General features: G+C 49.0%; 1 protein-coding gene and 1 pseudogene across 9 annotated transcripts in view; both read right to left on the minus strand.

Annotated features, from left to right (window-relative positions):
- Nucleotides 1-1,028: 1,028 nt before the first annotated feature.
- Nucleotides 1,029-3,867, minus strand: LOC133237411 (ferritin light chain-like; annotated as a pseudogene).
- Nucleotides 3,868-17,897: 14,030 nt separating this feature from the next.
- Nucleotides 17,898-27,221, minus strand: part of DYM (dymeclin) — a 400,415-nt gene continuing 391,091 nt past the window's right edge. For all 9 annotated transcript variants that reach the window (XM_061400135.1, XM_061400133.1, XM_061400128.1 and 6 more), the window contains one exon: nt 17,898-18,308. In XM_061400135.1, the coding sequence (XP_061256119.1) occupies nt 18,159-18,308 (150 nt within the window). In that variant the 3' untranslated portion in view covers nt 17,898-18,158. The remainder of the gene's footprint in view (nt 18,309-27,221) is intronic.

Genomic DNA, 27,221 nt, shown 5'->3' on the forward strand with positions numbered 1-27,221 from the left:
CAGCCAGAGGCGGGTCCAGCTTTCCAAGCCAGAGAGAGAGCATGGTGAGGCCCTGCCCTGTGCGTGTGTGTTATGGGTGCGAAGTGGGGAGAGGCAACTGTCCTGCGTGCCCAGTCGAAGAAGGAAGCAAGAAGCGGGATTGAAAACGGAGGGCTGCTGGTGGGAGCAAACTTAGGGATGGCGTCTGGGGTTATGGGCTGGATTGCACACCCCTGCACCCCTCCTCCAACGCCGCACCTTCCCAATTCATATGCCGAAGGCCTGAATCTTAGAATGTGGCTGTGTTTGGAGATAAGATCTTTAAAGGGGTGGTTAGGGGCACGGCAACCCACTCCAGTATTCTTGCCCTTAGAGCCCCATGGATAGAGGAGCCTGGCGGGCTACAGTCCATGGAGTCTCGACGAGTCGGACATGACTGAGCGACTAAGAGTTGAGGTAAAAGGAGGTCATGAGTCTGGGCCCTCATCCAATATGACTGGGGTCCTAAAAGGAAGAGATTAAGCCACAGACACACCGAGGGAAGACGGTGAGAGGACACGGCGGGGAGGCCGCATTCCCAGGGCGGGGAGGGGCCTCAGGAGGACCCAACCCCAGCAACACCCCCATCCTGCTCGTCCAGCCTCCAAAATTGGGAGAAATAAATGCCTGTGCTTTAAGCCCCCCGTCCAGGGAACTTATTAAGCAGCCCGACAGCAGACAGACATCTAGGTTCCAGCTGAGACAGGAGAAGGGGTGCATGAATGTTGGGGGGCACAGCAGTGATTTCAGATGAGGCTGTGCTTCTCCGCCCCCACCCTACACAGGAGGCCTCCGGGGCTCCCTCACACCCATCTTTTGGCTCTGAGGCACCGTCCTTCTCTCCCCACTTCTTTTTTTTTTTGGCTGCAAAAAGCTTTATGGTTTCCATTTGGTTAAAGGCTTGGGAGAGGCTCCAGGGTGTTAAAAGTCTGCCTAGTGGCTGCAGAGAGGGGCTTCTGGCAGAGGCGGTGGGGGCAGTTTCCTCAAAGGCTGCTGGGCTTCAGAGGCTCCTAGTCATGCTTGAGGGTGAGTCTTTGGAGGAGATATGGGACCAGCCAGCCTGTGGAGGTTGGTCAGGTGGTCCCCATCTTCTAGGACGTGTCCCTCCAGGAAGTCACAGAGGTGGGGCTCTGTGCAAGCAGAACCCAGGCCATGCAGATCCAAAAGGGCTGGTTCTGGTGCTTCTCCATGAAAAGGGCGGCTTCCAGAGCGTCCGGGGTTTTACCCGACTCGTCTTGAGATGCTTCTGCGCATCCTGGAAGAGGGAGCGGCTGCAGCGCTGGTTTTGCATTTTCAAGAGATGCTGGGTGCCCTTGCACTTCTCCTTAACCCATTCGTAGAAAAAGTGGCCCATGCTCTCCAGAGCCACGTCGTTGTGGTCAGAAGAGAAGCCCAGAGAGAGGTCGGTGTAGAAGACCGGCAGAGGTGTGTTGACCGGGTGGTTGACAGTGGCCTCCACCTCAGTGGAATAATTCTGACGAATCTGGGAACTCGTGGTTGATTGGTAATGGGCATGTGTACATGCTAAGTTGCTGCAGTTGTGTCTGACTCTTTGTGACCCCATGGACCGTAGCCAACCAGGCTCCTCTGTCCATGGGATTTCCCAGGCAAGAATACTGGAGTGGGTTTCCATGCCCTCCTCCAGGGGATCTTCCTGATCCAGGGATCGAACCTGCATCTCTTATGTCTCCTGCGTTGGCAGGCGGGTTCTTCACCACTAGAGCCACCTGGGAAGCCCTGGTAATAGGGTGGTGGTTGTCGTTCAGTCGTTCGGTGGTGTCTGACTCTTTGCAACCCCATGGACTGCAGTACGCCAGGATTCTCTCCTTCACCATCTCCTGGAGCTTGCTCAAACTCACGTCCATTGAGTTGGTGATAGGAGTTAAGCTCAAAAAATGGTGTTGGCTGGCCCTGGTGATGGTGGAAAACTGAGCGGCTGATTCTGAAGCTTGCGTCTGCAAAGAAGGACGGAGGGTGGTTAGAGCCTGCAGCGAGGGGCGTCCCCGGATCTGCTCCGTCTGAGCACCGCTGAAGCAAGAGACGGATCCTCGGGGCCGCTGAGCACGCTGCCTCTCTCAGTTCTCAAAGACTCAGCTCCTACGAAACACAGTGAGTGTGGATGTGAACCTGGAGGTCCTTTAGGAAACACCCACCCCGCGCATCTCCCAGGATGCTGCAGCCGCAGTCGCCTCCAAAGGTGCCCAGACATGTGTGCGCGACACACACACACACACACACACACGCGTGCCCATGTGCTTACACTCATGCCAATATGTCATCTATTAAAATTCCAGTTTTACAGACTTGCTTTAAAATTGCCCAAAGGACATGGAAAATAGCCCTGCTTTGAAGATGTGTGTATGTTGGAAGGGCGGTCTCAGCCCACATCTGGTTTTCGGGTCTCTGGACTGAGCGGGGGTGGGGGGGCTGACTCTGGGCTTCCTACGCTCTGGTTGGGGGGCGGTGGGCTGGTTTCGGGGTGTGTTCATTGCCTGGACACCCCCTCCTCTGCCAGTACGTGCCCTGGGTGGGGGCTTGCTCTGGCCTGGGGCTGGCAGGGGGCAGCAGGTACTGAGGCTCAGGCCTGAGAGGGAGGGGGCCTGGGAGGGGCCCTTGGGGGCAGGCGGACGGGGCAGCCAGGGGCAGGGTGAAGTGTCACCACACAGGACTCTCCTTCTCTGGGCGTCCCTGCTCCACACACTCGGGAGCCCTGCCGGTTGGCCTGCCTTGGCAGACAAACACTTTACCCCTAGAGAGCAGCCCCTTCGGCCTCCTCCAGCCCTGCCCAGCCTCTGAGGCCAGTTCTCCCCATGATTCATTGGGCAGACGAGGGGCAGGGAATGGACACGGAAGCGCAGTCCTGGACAAGCGAACGGGGGTTCTGCTTGTTCCCTGTGCCCCAGCCTCTCTCTGTCTACTGAGGACAAGCTCAGGAGGGATGCTCTGAGGAGGGACCAGGGGGCTACCGGGGGGCCACCAAGTCTGCGGGGAAGCTGCCACCTGGCAGGGGCACTGCGCCACCCCCCGCCCCGCCTTGAACACCTCCCAGAGTGGCAGGCCTGCAGTTGAGCTATGGGACCCCGGGCAGGGCAGACACATGTTGGGCTAGTCCGCAGTGGCTTCCTGGAGGAGGCTGGATTGAAACTGGACCAATAGGAAGAGCCACAGGCTGAGGGGGCTTCCCCCAGTGGCTCAGCAGGCAAAGAATCCGCTTGCCATGCAGTAAACACAGGAGACGCGGGTTTGATCCCTGAGTTGGGAAGATCCCCTGGAGAAGGAAATGGCAGTCACTCCAGGATTCTTGCCTGGAGAATCCCATGGACAGAGGAGCCTGGCGGGCTCCAGCGCATGGGGTTGCAAAGAATCAGACGCGACTAAGGACTAAGCACATACACACAGCAGGGTGAGGCCTCCTCAGAGGCAGCCAGGACATGCGCTCTGCCCTGGCCTGGGCAGGGCTCCTTCTGCCCCTCCACCACCCCAGCCCCGCTCCCCCCGAGGCCTGCTGTCTCGCAGCTTTCTATGGCCAAAGCGCTGGTCCCTCTGCACCCCATCTCTTCCACAGCACGCGGGGCAGTGCCTCCTCTGAGGCTGTCACCCAGGTGACTTCAGTTCAGAACCAACACTGTTGGCAGCCTGCCCGTGGCAGCTGCCACTGAGAAGCCCCCTGCCACCCGCTGAGCCCCCGCTGCCCAGGCTTCGCATCTCTAGCGTTCCTGCAGCCCCACCCGTGACACGCTTGTCATCCCTGTGGCAGACAGGACGACCCAGCTGCACAGACGCCCACCGAGTAGCCGGGCCAGCTGCTCTGAAGCCGGGTTCCTTCTGGTGGGGCCAGGAGGACCGCATGGATGCCCCGGGCGGGGCTGTATGTGCAGGAGTCAGCTTCGCGTTTGGGAGCTGGTGGGCCCCACCCCTGCAGTGCCCCCTTACATCCCAGGTGCGTCTCATCACTTCTCCTGCCCCAGATCTGCCTCACAGATGCCAGTAGGGTGATGGGCGTGCCAACGCTGCTGCCGTGAAGAGTTTCACAGTAAAGGGCCCCGACAGGGACTCCTGGGCAAGGGGCGTGGGTTCGTCCAACCAGTCTGGGCTGGGCTGCCTGGCAAAGACAACTCTGAGCCTGGTCTTAAAGGGGGGACAGAGAGACAAGGAGAGAAAGGGGGATCCAGGGAGAGCCTGGGCCGAGGCAATGGGGTTGATGTTAGAACCTCTCCTGTCCAGTCCTGGTCCCCAGGGTTCACAAGATAAAGCCAGGTTTCCTCTGGGACCACCAGCCCTAACCCCCACCCCCACGGCTTTAGGGGATTTAGGGGTGGGGGCTTTGGGGTGGGGGCAGCCTGGAGGTCAGCATGAGGAGGCTGGGAACCGGTAAGGCTCAGGGGTTCAGGTTGGGTGCCCGGGGACCCCTCCCAGGCTGGGGGCTCCTCTATGTTAATCTCCAGAAGGTTCTTGAGTTCCCCAGCCTGGCCGGGTGGGCCCCTTCAGGAGCCAGGCTGGGCTGGGTGGGAGGTGTTGTGCTACGGCGAGGACAGATGTTTCCAGTTTGAGGGCTCGGTTGTCATAAATTGTTTGTTCCCCACCAAACCCTGTTTTCTATTAAGCTGACTCTGGGAGATGAAGGAGCCGCCATTTGCCCATGTAGGTTGTATGTAGGAGCCCTGGTGAGGAAGTGGCTGTGGGTCCATCCACCTCGCACACATCCTGACCTTGAACAGGCCCTTGTCCTGAGAACGGTCCCCTGGGTCCCTGGCAATTTCATTCGAATGAAAGGTTTGAGAGCTGGGACTCAGGAGACCTCTGGATGGGGGTTCTGTCTTTCCTCTCTGTCCCTGATCATAGTCTGCTGTTGGGTACCCTTCCACCCCCGGCTCCTATTTCCTTCTTCCTAAAAGAGACTGATTTACATTCCGGTATTCACTCCCCCTTATACAGCTGATCCATCCAGGTTCCAGATCCTGATTAGTTTGATATGATGGTGGAAACCTCTCCTTGCCAATGATGCTATAGGAAAAGGCGTGGGAAGGAGGCCTGGGCTGGAAATGTGAGGGGACCTCTGGAAGAGAAGACCCAAGCTGTGTCCTAGATGAGATCATGCCTTGATGCAACATCAGGAACTGTGGCAGCCCCCTTGTGACTATGCGGTAAACCAGGCAGAGGGTGTCAAAGGTACAGATGGGCAGAGTCTGGGTCCTTTAGATGGCATTGGGCTGCTGCATGAGCCCTCTCTGAGACTTCATATCATGTGAAATAATACTAGCTATTATTTATTGAGTGCTTATAATGTTCTAGAAGCTGTGCTAAATGCTGGCATATTCGACAAGTGTTTCTTGGGGTCAGGTTCTTGTTAAAGGTATGGGATACAGACATGCAGAAATCAGACATAAATCCCTGACTCAGAGAATTTAGATTCTCTATGCTTTAAGTATTATCTCACTTAAGATTCAAACACCTGCATGAGGTAAAGTGACAGATGCCACAGTTTGGCTCAAGCACACGCCCACCTCTGTGGACTGGGCTTTCCTGACAGGGGCTGGAGAGCAAGGGACTTCATTTTCTAGGCTCCCCTGCAGCCAGGGTTCTGCAAGCACCTGGCTTTCCCCAAGTGCGCCGGCTGAGACGTGGGTGGGAGAGAGCATGGGGAGGTGGCAGGTACAGGCATTCGGGCAAAGTGGTGGCACGGGTTCCTCTGGGGCAGCTGTGGGAAGAGTTTAGTGACTGGTCTCTAAGCTGCGTGGAGGGGTGCTGAGTGCTGGGTGGGGTAGCAGTCAGGCTGCCTCTCAATCCTGGGGAGCAACTGGCTATTTCTCCTGGCTGTGTACGTTAGTTCCCCAGCCCAATACCCAGAAATAAATCCTTTTCTGCCTAAATTAGTTTGGGTATGCTACATAATGGCTGTAAATGACATCACCTAAAATGTACCTTTGAGCTTGAGGAGGTGGTTGGGTGGTAGATGATAAGAATACACTCACAGGGGGTGAGAAACCAGAGTCTCTTGTTGGGCAGTGGGAAAGTCCTAGATCAAGCGGCTTCCTCCAGGACTTAGGAAGGAAGGCCATGGCCAGACATTCATTGGGCTGGGCGCAGGGGCCGGCTGGATGTGGGCTTGTTTTCTTTGAGGGGTGTGTATGATGCTCTTTGCTGGGAAACAAGACTGTTCTTGGGTGATGGAGACCCGCAGGAGAATCCTCCTTCACTCCCTTTGCAGCTGCAATAGCAATGGTGAGCCTTCTAGCTCACGGATCTAATATGCCTCGACTTACCTAGGGTTTTAATTTCACTCATTTTTCTTTTAAGATTGATCTCTGGGTACTTAATGGAGTTTTAAAAGGCTACTGTAAATGGTACACTTAAAAATGTTCATTTTCTCATTGTTCTTGGTGTATAGAAACATGAAGGATTTTTGCACATGACCTGGCACCCAGAAGCCTTGCTTGTTCTGCCCATTTATTGGTAGATCCTTTTATTTACAATAATCATGTCATCTGCACAAGATGCTCGTTTCTTGCCATCTGATCCGATCTTTAAAAAAAATATTGCACTGGGCTAAGACTTCAGGTACTACTGGCCCCTAGTACACAGTGAAATTTTTTAAAATAAATTACAAAAAATTTAATCCTTTAATTAACTAAATTAAATTTATTTATTTTGGGCTGCACTGTGTCTTTGTTGCTATGCACGGGCTTTCTCTAGCGGCATCGAGCAGAGGCTGCTCTTTAGCTATGGTGCATGGGCTTCTCAGTGTAGCGGCTTCTCTTGTGGCGGAGCACGGGCTCTCGGATGTGTGGGCTTCAGCAGTTGCAGTGCACGGGCTTCGTTGCCCCATGGCATGTGAGATCTTCCCAGACCAGGGATTGAACTCGTGTCCCCTGCACTGGCAGGCGGATTCTCAACCACTGGACCGCTAGGGAAGTCCCACAGGGAAACTGAAAGAAGGTTACAGTGGACACTGTACACCCACCACCTAGATCCAACTGTTCTAGATTTCACCAAGGTTACCGTACTAGCTTTACTACACATCTTTCATCCTTCTATTCTTCCACGAATCCATTCTTTTTTCCTTTGGGGGATGCATTTCAAAGTAGCAGCACAAACCAGTATAATTTCCCCATGTACTGTGGCGTGCATATCAGCATCTAGTATCTTTTGAATGATACTATAATTTGAATGATATCTAGTATCATTTTGAATGGAAGTGTTAAATGGAACATAGTTTTCTAGCTCCCGATCTTAGAAGGAAAATTTTGATACTTTAAGTATAATGTGTTTGCTGTAGGGTTTTTGTAGATAACTTTATCAGATGGACATTTCCTTATTTTTCTAGCTTGCTAAACATATCACTCAATGATTGTTGAATTTTATCAAAAAAATGTTGTCCACATCTGTTATTATTTACTTTTCTTTTTATTCTGTTAATGTGAATGACTTTGGCTTTTGAATGATAAGCCCAATTTAATCATGATGTATTTAAAAATATTTTCTGTTATTTATTTTGGCTGTGCTGGGTCTTTGCTGCAATGCACAGGCTTAGTTGTGGTATGTGGGATCTCAGTTCCCTGACCAGGGATTGAACCTGGGCCTCCTGTATTGGGAGGAGGACCAGGTGGTCTTATCCACTGGACCACCAAGCAAGTCCCAATCGTGATGCATTTTTATATAGTGCTGGTTTCTATTTGCTAATGAATAGACCTTTTTTAGCTATGATGATGAGAAAGATTGACCTATAATTTTAGTTTCTTATACTGTTAATCATATTTTTGATATCTAAGGTTACGCTTAGATAAACATTTTGGCATAATGTTTTCAACATTCAGAAAATGAAGATCATAGCATCTGGTCCCATCACTTCATGGGAAATGGGGAAACAGCAGAAACAGTGTCAGACTTAATTTTTGGGGCTCCAAAATCACTGTAGATGGTGACTGCAGCCATGAAATTAAAAGACGCTTACTCCTTGGAAGGAAAGTTATGACCAACCTAGACAGCATATTCAAAAGCAGAGACATTACTTTGCCAACAAAGGTTCATCTAGTCAAGGCTATGGTTTTCCCAGTGGTCATGTATGGATGTGAGAGTTGGACTGTGAAGAAGGCTGAGCGCTGAAGAATTGATGCTTTTGAACTGTGGTGTTGGAGAAGACTCTTGAGAGTCCCTTGGACTGCAAGGAGATCCAACCAGTCCATTCTGAAGGAGATCAGCCCTGGGATTTCTTTGGAAGGAATGATGCTAAAGCTGAAACTCCAGTACTTTGGCCACCTCATGTGAAGAGTTGACTCATTGGAAAAGACTCTGATGCTGGGAAGGATTGGGGGCAGGAGGAGAAGGGGACGACAGAGGATGAGATGGCTGGATGGCATCACTGACTTGATGGACGTGAGTCTGAGTGAACTCCGGGAGTTGGTGATGGACAGGGAGGCCTGGCGTGCTGCGATTCATGGGGTCGCAAAGAGTCGGACACGACTGAGCGACTGAACTGAACTGAACTGAACTGAACTGAAGGTTATGCTTGTCTCATAAAATCAATTTGGAGGTTTTCTATTTTCTGGAAGAGTTTGTGCAAGATTGGCATTTATTTCTCTCTTAGATGTTTAATTGAATTCACTAGTGAAGCCATCTGGACCTGCAGATTTCCTTGTGAAGCGATTTTAAATTATGGTTTCAATTTAGGCAAGAGATAAAGGATGATTCCAGTTTTCAAGATCTTCTGATGTCAGTTTTATCTTTTTTAAAATAAATTTTTATTAGAGTATAGTTGCTGTACAGTGTTTCTACTGTACAGCACAGGAAATCGGCCATATGTATACATACACCTCCTTTTTCTTAGACTTCCTTCCCATTTAGGTCACCACAGAGCACTGAATAGAATTCCCTGTGTTACTCAGTAGGTTTTCATTAATTATCTATTCTATGCACATTATCAATTGTGTATATACGTTAACCCAGTCTTCCAATTCATCCCACACTGATGTCAGTTTTAGAGAGCTTTTTTTTTTTCTTTTCAAAAAAAGAAATTTGTTCATTTAATCCAAAGTTTAAAAACAGCTTTATTGAGGCATAATTGACATACAAAAACTGCACGTGTTAAGTGCATGATTTGATTAGTTTTCATATACATATGCATATTAAAAAGCAGAGACATTACTTTGTCAACAAAGGTCCGTCCAGTCAAGGCTATGGTTTTTCCAGTGGTCATGTACGGATGTGAGAGTTGCACTATAAAGAAAGCTGAGCGCAGAAGAATTGATGCTTTTGAACTGTGGTGTTGGAGGAGACTCTTGAGAGTCCCTTGGACTGCAAGGAGATCCAACCAGTCCATCATAAAGGAGATCAGTCCTGGGTGTTCATTGGAAGGACTGATGTTGAAGCTGAAACTCCAGTACTTTGGCCACCTGATGCGAAGAGCTGACTCATTTGAAAAGACCCTGATGCTGGGAAAGATTGAGGGCAGGAGGAGAAGGGGATGACAGAGGATGAGATGGTTGGATGGCATGACCAACTCAATGGACATGAGTGTGAGTAAACTTCGAGAGTTGGTGATGGACAGAGAGGCCTGGCGTCCTGCAGTCCATGGGGTGGCAAAGAGTCGGACACGACTGAGCAACTGAACTGAATTGAACTGAAGGCAGTCCTGAAACATCACTCCATCTATATTTAAAATTGATGAATATCTATAATATCCTCTTACATGTTTTAATGTGTGCCTAAGCTGAACGAATTCACCCGTTTTTCACTTCTGAGACTATTTTCCTGTCCCTCCCCCACCCTTCCACCTGTTCTCCTTCCTTCCTCATCAATCTTGTTACAGGGTTGTCAATCCTTTTAAAGACAGAACTTTTCACTTTCTTGATTCCCTTTATCATTTATTTGTGTTCTACATTTTGGCTTTTATTTCTGGGTTTCATTAGCTTTATAAAAAAATTTCTAGGTGGTTGCTTCAGTTCAGTTCAGTTCAGTCACTCAGTCGTGTCCAACTCTTTGCCACCCCATGGACTGCAGGATGCCAGGACTCCCTGTCCATCACCAACTCCTGGAGCTTACTCAGACTCATGTCCATCAAGTCGGTGATGCCATCCAAACACCTCATCCTCTGTCATCCCCTTCTCTTGCCTTCAATCTTCCCCAGCATCAGGTGGTTGCTTAGATAATTGATTTTCAGCCTTTCTTCTATTTTGTGTGTATGTGTTAGTCACTCAGTCATGTCTGACTCTTTGCAACCCCATGACTCCACCAGGCTCCTCTGTCCATGGAATTTTCCAGGCAAGAATACTGGAGTGGGTTGCCATTTCCTTCTTCAGGGGATCCTCCCAACCCAGGGACTGAACCCAGGTCTCCAGGATTGCAGGTAGATTCTTTACCATCTGAGCCACCAGGGAAGTCTTCTATTCAACATATACAATTAAAGATATAAATTTATAAGCATAGTTTTAGTTGCAACTCACAAGTTTTCTTAAGTTTGAATATGTAGTATTTTCATTATTTGGTTTGAAATATTTCAAATTACCTTTATGATTTATTCTTTGACAGATGGGTTATTTAGAAATGCGTTTAACTGTTTAACTTCCAAATTTGTTGTTGTTTAGTCGTTAAGTCCTGTCCAACTCTTTGCCAACTCCATGAACTGCAGCACACCAGGCTTCCCTGTCCTTCACTATCTCCCTGAGTTTGTTCAAACTCATGTCCATTGAGTCAGTGATACCATCCAACCATCTCATCCTCTGTCACCATCTTCTCCTCCTGCCTTCAGTCTTTCCCAGCATCAGAGTCTTTTCCAATGAGTTGGCTCTTCACATCAGGTAGTCAAAGTGTTGGAACTTCAGCTTCAGCATCAGTCCTTCTAATGAACATTCAGGGTTGATTTCCTTTAGGATGGACTGATTTGATCTCCTTGCAGTCCAAGATGCTGTCCTCTCCAGCACCACAGTTCGAAAGCATCAATTCTTCGGTGCTCAGCTTTCTTTATGGTCCAACCCTCACATCCATACATGACTACTGGAAAAAACGTAGCTTTGACTAACTTCCAAATAAATGAGGATTATTACATTATCTTTTTGTAATTGATTTCCAGCTTAATTGCATTGTGGTCAGAGAACATATTTCATTGGCATTAACTCCCTTAAAGTTTGTTCAGACTTGTTTTTATAGCTCAGCACACAAATTTTGGCATGTGTGCTGTTTGTGTTTGAAAAGGAAGCTGTTGAACGTAGTGTTCTACATGCATTTATTTGGCCAAGTTTTCTAATTGCATTGTTTACATTTTCTGTGACTTGATTTTTGTATGCTTTATACTGAAATAGATGTTAAAATCTCACTATACTCGCATATTTGCCAAAATTTCCTATTCTATCAACTTTTTAAGATTGTATCATGAAGTGCAAAAAATTTAGAATTACTACCTCCTTCTGGGAATTGAAATGACTGCTTTTATTTCTAATAATGTTTTTACCTTAAAGTTTGCTGTAATGTTAATGTATCTACAATAGTTTCCTGGGTTGCTGTTTGCTGAGTATATATTTCTCTATCCTTTCCTTCAAAATTCACATTTTAAAAGTGTTTCTTGTAAATAGCATATAATTGTTTTTGTTTCTAACTGTTAAATTCTTTCAGTTTTATTGAGATGCAGTTGACATACAGCATTTTGGAAGTTTAAGGTGTATGGCATAATGATTTGATTTTAATATATTATGAAATGATTACCACAGTAAGTTTAGTGAACAGTCATCTTCTCATATAAAAAATTAAGTAGAAAAAAGTTTTCCCTTGTGATGAGAACTCTTACGAAGTATTCTTTTAATAACGTTCATATATAACTTACAGCAGTGTTAAATTATATTTATCATGTTTTACTTCATATCCCTGGAGCTTATAACTGGAAGCTTGAATGTACTATGGTGTGTGTGTTAGTCGCTCAGTCATGTCTGAATCTTTGTGACCCCATGGACTGTAGCCCACCAGGATCCTCTGTCCATGGGATTCTCCAGGCAAGAATGCGGGAGTAGGTTGCCATTCTCTTCTCCAGTGGTACTATGGTAGTTCTTCTAAAATCAAGCCTGACAGTCTCTGTTGGTCCATTTACATTTAATGTACTAATGGATTTATCGTGTATATCTTACAACCTGCTTTCTATTTGACTCACCTATTCTTTTTTTCTACCCTCCTTGTGAAGCTCTTAATCCTGTCCAGGAATTATTCCCTCTTCTGTCATTAGTTTTGAGAAGGCAATGACAACCCACTCCAGTACTCTTGCCTGGAAAATCCCATGGACGGAGGAGCCTGGTGGGCTGCAGTCCATGGGGTCGCTAAGAGTCGGACACGACTGAGCACTTCACTTTCACTTTTCACTTTCATGCATTGGAGAAGGTCATGCATTGGAGAAGGAAATGGCAACCCACTCCAGTGTTCTTGCCTGGAGAATCCCAGGGACGGCGGAGCCTGGTGGGCTGCCGTCTATGGGGTCACACAGAGTTGGACACGACTGAAGCGACTTAGCAGCAGCAGCAGCAGCAGCTGTCATTAGTTTGAAAGTTGTACAGTCTTACTAACATTAATCACAATATACACCCTAGACTTACCAAAAATCTAATAGTAAATGAGATTTAAAAAACTCTCTTCCAGTATGATGCACGGAGCCTAGAACACTTAAACCCTATTTAAGCCCTCCCCATCTATATGCCTTTAACACATATATAAACTTCATAAGACACAATTATTGTTTTATGTAGTATTTATGCTGACCTGTGTATTTCTCATTTTCATTGCTATTCAGTTTTTCCTAAAGCTCTTTCCTTATATTTGGGATTATTTTCCTTCTGCCTTTAGGATACTTTTAATTTTCCTTTAGGGTATGTGTGCTAATGAATTCTCCCAGCTATTTGGATATAAATGTTTATTTTTCATTCTTGCAGGATACTTTCCCCAGTTAGAAATTTTGAGGTGGGGTGTCATTTTCTTTCAGCACTTCAAAGTCACTGTATTTCACTATGCCTGCTGAGAAGGTAGTTGTCAGTTTAATTGTTGCTCCTTTGATGGTAATCCGTCTCTTACCCATGCCCCACCCCCCAGTAGCTTTACCATCTTTTCTTTGGTTTTCTACATTTTTACTATGATGTGTCTAGCTGTGGACTTTTTATTTATCCCATTTGAGATTTGGGGCTTACTGAATCTTTGGTTTGATATCTTTCTCAAGTTTTGTCAAAGTTCTCAGCCAATATTTCTTTTGCTCTCCTACTTTTTTGAGATCTGAACTACACTGAGGTCAGATCTCACTGTATCCTTTGTCTCTTACCCTCGATTCGCTTTCTGACTCTGCTTTTGCTCTGAATTTTTCACCTTACTCATTCTTTTCTCAGTTGTGACTAATCTGCTCTTAAACCCATCAACAAATTACTAATTCTTGCTATAATATTTTTCAGTTCTAGAATTTCCATTTGGTCCCTTTTGTTTCTAATTCTCTGAAATTCTTGGGAACACCGTTTGCTTTTAAACACAGAAAGCATAGGTGGTTCGAATTCTGTGACTGAGACACCTGGAGAGACTGTGGGCATCTTTTCCCTCTGATTTTTAGAAATGTTTTAAAAATAAAAAAAATGTTTACTTTTGGCGGCACTAGGTCTTGTTGCTTTGAGGGCTTTCTCGAGCTGTGGCAAGGCGGGGGCTACTCCTTATTTGCAGTACGCAGGCTCCTCATCGCAGTGGCTTCTCTGTGCGGGGCTTTCTCTAGCTGTGGCAAAGCAGGGGCTACTCCTTATTTGCAGTACGCAGGCTCCTCATCGCAGTGGCTTCTCTGTGCGGGGCTTTCTCTAGTTGTGGCAAGGTGGGGGCTACTCCTTATTTGCAGTACGCAGGCTCATCTCAGTGGCTTCTCTGTGCGGGGCTTTCTCTAGCTGTGGCAAGGTGGGGGCTACTCTTTATTTGCAGTACACAGGCTTCTAATCACAGTGGCTTCTCTGTGCGGGGCACAGGCTCCAGGGCATGTGGACTTCAGGAGTTGTGGCTCAAGGACTCGAGAGTGCAGACTCAGGAGTTGTGGTGCACAGGGCCCCGTGGCACGTGGGATCCCCCTGACTAGGGACGGAGCCTGCATCCCCTGCATTGCAAGGCAGACCCTTAACCACTGGACCACTAGGGAAGCCCCCTCTGATGGTTTTAATTCATATAACATATTATTTGGCCTTCTCATATACCTGGATATTTCTGATTGTAACAGATAATTTGAGGCCTTGGGTTATGCTCCTATATTAGGTCAGTTTGGGCTATTCTAACAAAATACCATAGACTGGGTGGCTTAAATAAGAGACATTGATTTCTCATTTCTGAAAAGTCCAAGATTAAGGTGCTGAATGATTCCATTCCCAGTGAGGGCTTTCTTCCTGGCTTACAAACAGTGGTCTCTTTGCTGTGTCCCCTTTGATGGTGAGAGATCTCTCATTTTCCTTCTTGTAAGGGCACTAATCTCATCATGGGGCTCCACCATGTGACCTCATCTAAACCTAATTACTCCCTTAAAGCCCAGCCCACTAATACCATCACCCTGGGATTAGGGCACAGTATGTGCAGCTGAGGTCAGAGGATACGTTCAGTCGTAACAGTTCACGTTCTCCGGGGGGAAGGCACACTTGCTAAACACTGGGGCCACCAGCAGTTCCACCTCAATCCACTTTCAGGGACTGAATGAAGTGATTGAGAAGCTGGATCACAGTATCCACAAAGGATAGTTTACTGATAGTAATGGAGTGCCAGGTAACCTAAACCAATGCTCTAATGGTGGCTTGGAAACCTGCCAAAATACTGTAAAACTTTGTTGGAGTCATCCCAGAGCCAACAAAATGATGAAGCACTACCTGGTTAAAGTCATGTGGACCGGCTTTCCTCTTTCCAGAGGCTGTGTCTGAGTAGCTAGCACTTTTGATAGCCTGGTGAAGTCAGAAGGGTAGGGGTTGCCATACATGAGCTGACCAAGGGGGTGGGAAGTTCCTGATGAATCTTATTTTGGGTGAGAGATCCCTAATGAGATTAAATTTTATGCTTTTGAATTCTTAAAATAAAAATGCATTATTTGCTGTGGATTGTGTTATTGTGTGAATTCACTCCTCAGCTGTGTCATAGGAAGCTTGGCTCGTCAGAGACGAGAAGCCCTGAACCTCTTGACTCCTGGAGGTGATGTTAAGACACTGGAATAGCCCTGAATTTGGTGTCAGAAAGCCTGGGGATCAGTCTCTAATATCAAGTGGCAGCTACTGAAATTACACGCACCGTGCTTAGGAGGAAATTAAGAGACCAAAGGGTTGACCTTGCAAACTCAGTCTATTAAGTATCAGCAAGTACCACAGCTCTAATTTATGGCTCTTGGAAAGCAGTGACTCAGTTATGTAGAGAACCGAAATGCCTGAGGCAAGACCCCAGCTGCACAGAACCTAAAGGACAGTATGTTGCCTAAAGAATGATATATTAAGAAACTTAGGGCCTAAAAGCACCCCCTGCCACATTCCTCTTGCGGCGGGGGGGTGGGGGGGATGTTCTAACAAGCTGGAGGAACACTCACAGCCGAGTGCTCCCACTGACGCTGGTCCTGTCTGTCCTCTCCAGCTCCTGTCATTTCCTTCCTAAGGAGAGGACTGTGTGTACCGTGTACTTTCTGTGCTTCAGGGACCTTCTTTCCTTTCTCTTTGTCCTTGAGCTCCTCCACAGCCCCGCTTCCATCTGCACTGCTGAATGGTGGCCATTCTGTGATGCCGACCTTGCAAGGCTGTTGTGCACAGATCCTGCGACACCAGCCTCAATGGGCGATGGGACCAGAGCTACAGTTCTGAAGCTTGTTTGCACAGTGCCTTGAACTCTTAAGGAAAGGCGCTACTGCGAGGAGCACATTCTTTAAAAACAAACAACATGATAGATGACACACTGCAAAAACAGCTCTGTATCTTGGGCAAAATCAGATGTGAGTTTACATGCAAACACACAGTGAATGATCCTGTGTTGCCTCATTCTACATGTTTTTACTTTGTGGAAAGTCGAAAAACTTTCTAAAGCAAATTAATGCAAGCGTAATTCAAGTTTATCATTTTAAATTTATTGTCATGTAATAAATCTTTCACAAAAATAAAGAAAAGCCTCTGGAGGATTTGCAGAGCTGAGGCAGTGATGCGGTGGTGTCTGGAGCGTGTGCTCGCATGCTGCCTCTGGGGCCGCAGCCCCAGCTGAACTTTTAGGCCCGTGAGGACCTCTACTGTGTGGCTGATTAAGAGCTGGGGGCGGGGGAGGACACTGTTGGAGAGCGGAGCTGTGGGGGCGCCTGGGGAAGAGACTGCGCCGCTCCCCTGTCAAGGCTCTCTTGGGTTTGCCCTGTGGCCGAGTGCTGGGGACTCCAGGCCTCCTGTGGGCAGAACTGACAGGCCTGCAGCCCAGTGACTGTCCCACACCACTGCACGCTCCTCAGCCTCTTAGGACAGTGCTGGGGTCCTACCAGGGGCTCCTCTGTGCCACGTGACCCTTTCAAATAGCTGTGTTTTGGTTTAAAGGAAAGGAAGCAGATCAGAACGCTTGGGAAACAAATTAAAGCTATGTATCATGCTTCCATAGAGGAAATATAAATAACTGCGGCCTGAAATGGGCATCCAGTATTTTCCCCTTTTTGATTGGAGGACTCCGCCTTCCACCTTCACACTGCCTCCCCCACAGGCCAGATTAAGCAGAAGCCCTTCACAGGCCTCACCTGCTGGTCTGAGGCCCTGTCCGTGACCTTCAGGGAAACCCCAGGGTCCCAGCCACTGGTGGAGACTCTCAGGGGCCTGAGGCTGAGGAGGCAGCAGCCAGACCGCACATCCATCCAGCGCCTCAGCCAGCCCGCCTCGGGGAGCTCTGGTCTCATCCCCGTCCTGCCGATGATGATACCGGCCGGCCTCGGATACAGCCGAGAGGACGGGCAGCCGGGCTTCTCGGGGGAACCACACAAAGGCGCGCTGGTGCCTCACGTTTCACCTTCCCAGGGCTCCGCGTGAGAGAAGATGGTCAAAGGGACTCTGGTCGCCAGCCCGGGGACAGGAGAGAAGCTGCTTCCGATACAGATTAGGCAACAGCAGGTTGGAATGGGCGCCTCCCATGCAGAAAAGCACGCAACTTTTGTGTCTTTGAGACTGAAACCAGGCCCAAAGGGGTGGCTGGGGGCCCAGAGCGGGGCCCTAAAGGCCCATCCCTTCTGTCCTCGGTGCCCGTGGCTCTGCTCGGGGCAACCCTGGCGGCCTCGTCCCTCAGAGGAGCTCAGGGAGCCAGCTGTGGCTCAGGCTCACACAGGCCCCAGAAGAGTTTAAACAAAGTCAGAGACGGACAGGAAAACATGTCTTTCATCTCGTGTGGAACACTGTATTAATCAAATTGGTCTCCTTTTTCTACTGGTCTGGTTGAAGAAAAAAAGACTGCTTTCAAAATGAAGCTTTTCTTTTCCTAATGATTAATACAGAGAAGATTAACTTAATTTGTGCTAGACTCCAATTTAATTCAGCTATAGCTCAGAGGCCAAATCCACAGAAAAGCTAATCCAGGCTTCATGAGGAGGAGCCATTTCTTTCTTTGAGGAAAAGATGTGGAGGATCTAGAGGCTTGTATCCAACTGCCCAGGCTTCCATCACGGGTCCTCTGAAAGGCCACTACACACATACACAGCTTCGTTTCCTTATTAATTCCTGTCCTGTCATCTTTTCAGATTGATATTTCTCAATGTTGAAACACAAACACACCACACACACACACTCTCAGAACAAAAATCCTGAGCATGCAAAAAAGAAAAGAAAAAGAAGTATGCACTGGTAAAGTGTTGTGTGCCTAAGGCATCAGGTTTCCTGGAAAAGCTGTAGATTTTTGGTTTAGAAATAAGATTGCATGTGAAATAGCTGGTTTTTACATTTATTACGGTTGCATACCCCCTCCCACTTTTTGCACTATAATCTAAACCGAGTGATCTACTGCCAACTGGCACCGATTCTCCAAACCCACGTGTGCAAGGGAAGCACGCCTGTGTGATCCTCTTTAATAGAAGACGCACCAGGGAATCTGTCTACCTCCGTTCCCCAGAAAGAACATAAGCAGAAGGGCTGCGGCTGGAGGCGGGTGGAGGCCGGGTCGGGTAGGGGGCGGGGAACGGGCCGCTCTCAGTCGGAATCCATCGTGAACAGCTGGATGTCCTGTGGGTTCCAGTAGACGCCTACTGCCGAGTTGTACACCAGGGACCAGACGTAGGGGATAAAAAACTCCTCGGGCTGCTCCTCTTCCACATATTTGAATTTCAGTTCTGGAAATTTCTGCAACAAAAACAAGATGAGGCGATCAATCTCAGAGGCCTGTGTGAGAGCAGCAGGAGTTTGTACACGGTGTGTGGGGGGCGCAGGGGGCCCATCTCCCCTGACAGGGCAGGGGGCCTGGGAGCCCTGGGCCACAGAACCAGCCTCCCGATGATCCCCTGGAGGCCGGGTGAATCCCCTGCGGGAAGGGCACACAAGTCCACCGGCCCTGGTCAGGGACATCAGTGTGCTGAGAGCAGCAAGGCCCGGACAGGTCACGAGGCGAAGCGAGAGACATCAGGCGGGAAAGCAGGCCCTGCCCAAGGCAGACAGTGTTCAAGCAGAGACTGTTGCGTGGCTGGAGTCCCGTTGGCTGCGTCTCCTTGAGACGCCTCCCCTCTCAGGGCTGAGTCACCTTGGAGGCAAGGACGCCCCCCCCCACAGCTCCTTGGCCTTGACTATGCGGGCTGGCAGCGCCATGGACCCGGGCGGACGTGGCGGGTGGGGGCACTCCAGCCCTGCGGAGCGGGCAGCAGAGGGGAGCCTGGCTCTGCCATTCTTCCGGGCGGCCTGGCTGCACTCTGCAGTGCCGGGTGAGAAGGAAGAACACGTGTAGATTCCTGGAAGTGGCACTTTCACCGCAGTATTTCACCAGGATTGGGCTTCTCATTTTCTAATCTTACTCCTGGTCTATTATTCTAGCCAGGGCAGGGGAAGTGATGTCCTCCCACCTCTTTGGCAGCCAAGGAGCCTGGGGTCCCCAAAGGTCCCTGGTGGGGCTGCTTCCCAGGCCAAGGTGGTATCAGCAGGAGTGGCTGCAGTTTGGTGACCTGTGTCCCAGGTGGGGCGGGGACAAGGGGCAAGTGTCCCAGAAGGTCGAGGGGAGGGCTGAGAGAGAGAAGAAGGGAGATGCACACACAGAACGCATGGCCCACGAGAGCAGGGATTCGAAATTCACCGTGTTTGTGGCTGTGTCCCCTTAGAGAGTGGTCAGACACTTAACAAATGATTTGATGTATGACTCAAAGAAGCAATCAACCACATAAGGACCAGTTACGTCCCAGACACAATGGTGAATGCTTCACGTGTATTATGGTGGTCAATCTCCCTTAGTGAGTCACTCATTCATTACGCTATTGCTTGAATGTCTGCTCCTCTGCACACCAGGCAGTGTGTGCATCAGGGCCTCAGGATGCACAGTCCCTGTCCTCACAGAAGGGTCCTTCTCATGGAGCAGAGGGACAAAGAAGCGGCAGCCACAGAACAATGATAACAGAGTACAGTAAGTCCCCTACATATGAATGAGCTCTGTTTCGAGAACACGTTTGTAAGTCCAACCAAGTTAGCCTAGGTACACACCTGCCACAACTGGCTACCTAGTGCTGTGATGTAATAGATTCATGATACTTCTCAGACAAATGATATAGGACAAACCCCCAACACAAAGGAAAGAGTTTTAATCTTACAGTTCAGTGCTTTGAAAGACACAGTCGTATAGCGTAGCTGGCACACAGGGGCTGGCACCGAGTGACCAGCAAGAATTACTGGCTGCAGGAGGGAGAGGATGTGGGAGATGGCCGAGCTGAAGGATCGTCAGCAACAGGAGATGGAGGGCGAGCTGCAATTTCACTTCTGCCTGATGTTGATAGAATGCATCTCTGAAAGTTTGAAACTTGAAGGTTTGTATGTAGGGAACTTACTGTCGTAAGAAGGGAGTTCCACTACGGAAGGACTAGTGGCTACAGAGGCCTTCGGGAGGTGGAGCGGCAGCCAGGTGAAGAGGGAAGCGAGCGCCTGCTGAGGGACAGCAGGCAAGGAAGGCATGAGGCGCTTTTTGCTGGAAGCAAGAAGAGGGACAGTGGGGGAGCCAGCCCTGGGGAGCAGGCCCAGAGGGGAGGATGGAGTCGCATGAAGAGTCCTGGCCTCCACTCAAAGGTCCTTCAAAACCTTTGAAGGGTCTCAGAAGGGGGCTTGATGGGAGAGACTTTGTGCAGGGACCACTTGATCACAGAGTGGAGAACTAGAGGGCACTGGAGGGGACAAGGCCTGGTCCAGGTGAAGGGCAAATGAGCCTGAACTAAAATGAGTTATAAATTTGTAAACAAAAAGTGAGGGTGTCGGGGGAGGGGTGGTGGTGGTAGGTGGTGGGTTAGGGGCTAAGAGGGGGGAGGGAGTAAGGGAGTGACACACACGGAGTTCCCTGGTGGCTCAGACAGCAAAGAATCTGCCTGCAATGTTGGAGACTTGGGTTTGATCCCTGGGTTGGGAAAAGCCCCTGATGGCTACCCACTCCAGTATTCTTGCCTGGAGAACCCCAAGGACAGAGGAGCCTGTTGGGCTAAAGTCCATGGGGTCACAAAGAATTGGACACGACTGAACGACTAACATTTTCACTTTTTCACTTTCACACAGAGTTAGAGATTTTTCAGATAACCTGTGCAGTGATTAAGACTAAACATCTAAATACTGGATCCTCAGAGTTCCAGAATGATGACTGTGGGGGGGGCGGTTAAGCAGGAAATGCTTTGTGGCAAGTAGAGTTTTGAGTTAAATTTTAGTAAAATGTATAGGAAATCATGGAAACGAGGGTCCTCTGGTCATGGCTGTTACCTCAGCATACCACGATGGCACAGTCCCCATCTGTTATAGCTTTAATGGAAACCAACTTTATTCTACGGCTCCCAGGGCATCAGTAAATACAGTCTATACACAAATGGGATTTATAAGCGGCCCAGACTTCAGCCCTACCTACCGCTATATCCGCCCTCATACATTTTATCCCATACTGTGCAAAATGATTCAGGTTTAATGCAAACCCAGGCCTTTCAGGGCACCACTGTTTCCGAATCAGTTCTCTCCTCTCCTCAGTGCAGGCTAACGGTCTCGGTGTGCGCTGAGGGCCGTGTTGGTTCTGGTGCACGGGGACAACTTCTTCCGCTGGGCTCCGGGGGCCAGTCTGGTAGACAAAGCACGAGCAGCAGGGGACGCGGCACTACTTCTGGCACTTACTGGTCTGACTGGAATTCAGTCAGTCCCCCGGCTTTCCATCCTGCGGGATTCCTCCCACCCTGGGCCCACAGTCTCTGGGCGTGCCACAGATGCTCAGCAGCTGGGTGGTCTCTGGGGACCGGGCATCCTTGATGAGCCTCCTCACGTGCTCTGCGTCGCTTCTGGCCTGGCATGGAGTTCTCAGGTATGGGGACAGGGTTCGTGGAGGTGGCAAAAGGTCTTTGTCATGGAACCGGGTGTTTTATAGGTAGCAGCACAATGATCTTCTTTTCCATGAAAAACCTGCATCTGTAGCAACAGGGTGCACTGAGCGGCTGCCACCAACCGAGCACTCCCTGAGCACCAGGCCGGTCTAGAAGCTCCCCTGACGTGTCGTGGTCAGTCACCACGGTGTCCTGGCGAGGCCCACGTGGCCAACTCCACAGACGAAAGGTGAGGTGGGGCCTGGAGCAGCTGACTGGCCCGTTTCAGGTTACACAGCATGTGGGGAGGAGTCAGGACTGGAGTCTGGGTCTGACTTGGTGGGAAAGTCTGACAAGAGATCCCACAGTCAGCCAACTGCTCTGTCCCAGATCCAGTTCTCCAAGGCTCCAGGGGCCCTTTCACTGTATGGATAGAGCCTAGCACACACACTGCTGGTCCTGAAAGACATGACCAACCCCACAGTGATGTCAGGCATCAAAAAAGTGGGGCTTCCCTGGTGGTCCAGTGGTTAAGAATCCACCTTGCAATGCAGGGGACACCGGTTCAGTCCCTGGTCCGGGAAGCTCCCCATGCCTCGGAGCACGTAAGTTCGAGAGCTACAACTACTGAGTCCAAGTGCAGCCCCCACTGCAGCCTGCACACCTAGAGAAGCCGCCGCGATGAGAGGCCCACAGGCCTCAACAGGAAGACAGCTCCCGCTCTCTGAAACTAGAGAAAGCCCCCACACAGCAGTGAAGACCTAGCACAGCCCAAAAAAAAAAAAAAAAAGAACCAAGAAAGTATGGTGGACTGTGTGTGTGAAGAAGAAATAAGCTTCACCCTCTAATAATGAGGATGCAAGTCCTAGCTCTCGGAGTGGCCTCAGCTCTAGAAAACCTTTAACACTGTCTTGGAGGGGAGGGAGTGGGCCGGGGGCTCAGAGGTGGCGGCTTGAAACCTGCCCCCCAACACAGCAATGTCTCTTTCAGCTGGAATAATAGCATCCCACATTTTCGAGTGGGAATGTCACCAATACGACGCATTTCTGGTTGTTAGTGACAAAAATGACTAAAAGACGTGAAGCCTTTTCTCCATCAAGTGACTATTCAGGGGTTTTCCTATGAAGGCAGGCCTTAGGAAAGGACATGAGGCAGCTTACCCGAGACCGCTTTCTGTCCCTCCAGGGAGGGTGGGATGGAAATAAAATGAGCAAACTGCTTTCTCAAGAATTCCCTCCAATTAAATAAAAGAAACTTAGGCAAGAGCTGCTCAGTGGGATGGCACTGCATTCATGCGCTGGCACCAAGTCTACTTGCCCTCATGGTTTTGGGGAAACTCTGACGACTCTTGCGTTAGGACGAGTCATGAGTCAAACGTTGCCTTTAGGTCACACGCAGCTGGGCCACATCCAGGAAAAGGCCATCAGGAGAAGCGCCTGGCACCCCCCACAGCTTCCCTTTCTAACACCTGGTAGAAACGAAGCTGAAAATGCCTTGTTTTTATTTTTGCGCGAGTTTACTTCAAAATAATCCATCTCACTCTGGAGAGAGTAGTATACAAAACCTGCATGTAGGATAATACCCAGGTGAATATCCATAGATAATAGTACATAAAAGTAATATGAAATACTATAAAGCTTACTTGACAATAGCAGACATGTATTTCATTACAAAGTTTTTCAAGCTGATCAATGATTATACAAGTTCTCCATCAAAGCTTAATCAATTCTGAGATTATGGATAACATTTATAGCTACCGTAACTGATTACCTATTACATGGCAGGCATGTTCAAACACATGACATATAGTTACTCATTTAATCTTTGAAGTAACTAGAAAAAGCATCTGAAAAACAGGCACATGATCTGAGTTCTAGCCCCAGCTTTTCCCATCCATCCATCCATCCATCCATTCATTTATTCAGCAAAACTTCCTGAGAGCCTACTGTGTAGCAAGCACAGTACTAATAACATAGCTGTAAATAAGATGTGCATAATTTCAGCATTTAAGAGCTAAGAGTCCACTCATGATTAGCCAGGTGACTTGGGAAAAGTCTTGTATCCTCATTCCGACTTAGGCTCTTAAAAGATAAGAGTTTACTCTACTCTGAGATTTTGAATTTAACTATTCTGTTTACTTCACATAAATGAGATTAAGTGCCTAATACAGATGAAGCACTCAATAAATGTTGGCTATTATTACTGACATTAAAGTGACATGCAAATGTAAGGTATTTAAAATGCTCTTATTTTAGAACTTTTAGTAAGAAAATTCAAAGTCTAGAAATACCACCTTTGGCCTTGTCCTAAGCCCATTTCTCATATTTTACCCACGTGGACATTTCTAGCCTGGCAACCCCATTTCCTGACTGTTAATACTAATAGAAACGTAAAGAACCTGAGCCTTCCCACATAAAAACCTGGGAAATGCACTGACAAATGGCTTAAAAGCGACAGACTTCTCTTCATTAACGTTTTTAAAGAACAAAGTTTGGTCACAGCAAAGGTAGGTTCTGAAGAACGGCCTTCTGTCTGTCTGGATCCTCACTTGTTGAATCGAGAGCTGTATAAACAAATGCATGCCTTCCTGTCTGTGCATGTCCCTGTGCTGCAGCTAGTTAGCCGGAAGGGAGGTGGGGCTTGGCTCTGAGGGGAGTTTAGAGCCATCCTGATGAGAAGAGAGGGGTCACCTCGAAGCTATATTTGACATCAGTCTCCCTGGATAATTCTGTGGCAAACGCAACACCCTCCAACAGGGGTGTGGCGTCTAGCTCCGAGAGGACACGGCTGGAGAGGCTACGGTGGCCAGGAGTGGGGACGCCAGGCCTCCTGTTAGCTCACAGAGCCCACCCAGCAGGGGCACTCTGAGGAAGGGACACACCGAGGGTGCCCAGGGCCCAGGGTCGTGGGTCACTTCACCCATGACTACCCACTAACCAGCAGCACCTCTCAGTTCGTTGGCTGGTCTCCTTCACAGCCATCGGGGTTGAGCTTGCATATGTGTTCGTTCACTTGGGTGCCATCTGTTCCCCTCCAGAACGCAGGCCGCAGGGAGGCAGGGCCCTCGCTAAGACGACAGCATCTAGCACGCCACTGACAATGAGGACACGTTTGCTGAACAACAAATTAAATGAACGAGTGCATGCCTTCAACTCTACACATAACCCTGTGACATACGACTATTAACTATGTTGAATGGATAAGACAACCAAGGCTCAAAAGGACAAATAAGACGCCAAAGAGGACAGAGCTAGGAAGTGGAGGAGCTGGAGGCCAAACAAAACTACACCTCTCCCCTGCGCGCCCCTCAGAGTCGATAGGGACCCAGCTGTGCGTTTGTTTAAAATGTCTACATCCCACACGGACGGGGGTTTTCACGTCTCTCTAGTAATGATAAAGAACCTCAAGCATTTCTTCCGCGTTCCCAGCCACTAAGTCACTAGCTCTCTGTGCTTGAGCATCCTCACGGGAGTGGACGGGACTGCTCCCCAGCTCTGGAGCCCAGGTGGCCCGGGGCTGGGGGTCAGGAGGCGTCGGCCCTCTCCTGGCTCGGCCACTGGCAGGCTGAGCCGCATGGGGCAAGTCACAGCGTTTCTGCAGGACTCAGTTCTCTCGCCTTGTAGAAAATGAAGGGCCCTGGGCTTCTTCTGAGTCTCCTGGGTGTGACTTTATGAGATGACCCCAGTAAGGGCTCCACTTTGGGATTCTCTGCATGCCCCCCAGGCTCTGCTGGGTCCACCTGGAGAAAAGGGCTGGATGAGTTGGGTTGAGGGACAGCCCTCAAGTCAAGCACTTGCAGGCTGCCACTCAGCCAGGCATCACCTGGGGGCAGTCTCAGCGGAGAGGGTCAATATCTGAAGGTTCCTGAGCTGTCCTGGGGGCTGACAACAGTTGGGTTTTAAAGGCTAAGACTCCCCAAATGCTTAACAATCAAGACACACATGAGGCTGTGGTTGGCCTGCTGAGGTCTGAGAGCTCGTGGCTAAGTGGGCTGAGGTCCCAGGCGTGGCTGCTTCCATGGAGTGTGTGCCACTGGACACAGGGCAACCTAGAGAGCAAGCAGAGACAGAGGGGCACGGACACATTTCTGTTACTAGCAAAACCCAAACACTGCAGACAGTACACGATCACGGCCCTCGAGTTCTAGTACCAGCTCTTCCCTCCTCAAGGGAACAAGTGGGCTGAGGGTTATTTGCTTAAAATTTTTCACCAGCACTTAAAAGGTTCAGAAAAGGGGGATAAAGCATAAACAGTAAGAAAAACAGAGCATTTTCTCCAGGGTTGGCTATAACAAAACAAACGTAACAAAGCACAAGGTAAAAAGCTTTCTCTTTCCTGCAATGAGTTGTTTTTAAGACAGTGTACTGGGAAGATTTTAAAAGGGCGAATAATAGGCATAAATCATAAGAGTTTGGAAAACACCATTCAGTCAGTCTGACTGAATGGGAGCACAGCCTCTGCGTAACGAACCCTGTCCAAGGAGCACCGAATTTGACACCCTTCCCAACGTCTCCCTGTCTATCGAGTCGGAGAGCGAGCCCACCTGGGTTGAGACTGAAACAGACATTCTTAAAAAAATGTGCTCCTCTAAAAGAGATCTGTAGATGGTGATTGCAGCCATGAAATCAAAAGACGCTTACTCCTTGGAAGGAAAGTTATGATCAACCTAGATAGCATATTCAAAAGCAGAGACATTACTTTGCCAACAAAGGTCCGTCTAGTCAAGGCTATGGTTTTTCCAGTGGTCATGTATGGATGTGAGAGTTGGACTGTGAAGAAGGCTGAGTGCCGAAGAATTGATGCTTTTGAACTGTGGTGTTGGAGAAGACTCTTGAGAGTCCCTTGGACTGCAAGGAGATCCAACCAGTCCATTCTGAAGGAGATCAGCCCTGGGTGTTCTTTGGAAGGACTAATGCTAAAGCTGAAACTCCAGTACTTTGGCCACCTGATGCAAAGAGTTGACTCATTGGAAAAGACTCTGATGCTGGGAGGGATTGAGGGCAGGAGGAGAAGGGGACGAAAGAGGATGAGATGGCTGGATGGCATCACTGACTCGATGGACACGAGTTTGAGTGAACTCCAGGAGTTGGTGATGGACAGGAAGGCTTGACATGCTGCAATTCATGGGGTCGCAAAGAGTTGGACACGACTGAGCAACTGAACTGAACTAAAAGAGATGCTGGGAAAGATTAAAGGCAATAGGAGAAGAGGGTACAGAGAATGAGACAGTTGGATGGCATCACTGACTCAACGGACATGAGTTTGAGCAAATTCCGGGAGAAACAGTGAAGGACAGGGAAGCCTGGTGTGCTGCATGCAGTCCACGGGATCGCAAAAAGTCAGATACGACTTCACAGTTGAACAGCAACAACAACAATACTCTTAGAACTCTGAGAGCTAAGGAAAGAAAGACAAAAAGCTCTATTCACACTAAAGACACTGGGGACACATTTTGTTAAGATTCAGCCCAAGAAATGTCATAGTCTGAATGTCAGATCAACAACCTAGAAAAAGTCACTTTTTCCTCTGCTCTTTTCTCGCCTGTGAAGAACGCTAATGCCATCCTGCTCGGGCTCAGGGAGGCCCAGGTTCCTCACTTGAGAGCATCTTCACTCCTGACCTGGTCAGCAGGGCCCAGGCCACCGGGCTCTTCCCTACTCTGAAGCTGTCCTCCCCCTGTCTACCTCATCTCCTTTTTTGCCTTCTAAGGCCCCTCTTTGGGCCTCAGTGAGGGACTCCTGGG

The sequence above is a fragment of the Bos javanicus genome, chromosome 24, assembly GCF_032452875.1.
Source record: "Bos javanicus breed banteng chromosome 24, ARS-OSU_banteng_1.0, whole genome shotgun sequence".
NCBI classification, from domain to species: Eukaryota; Metazoa; Chordata; class Mammalia; order Artiodactyla; family Bovidae; genus Bos; species Bos javanicus.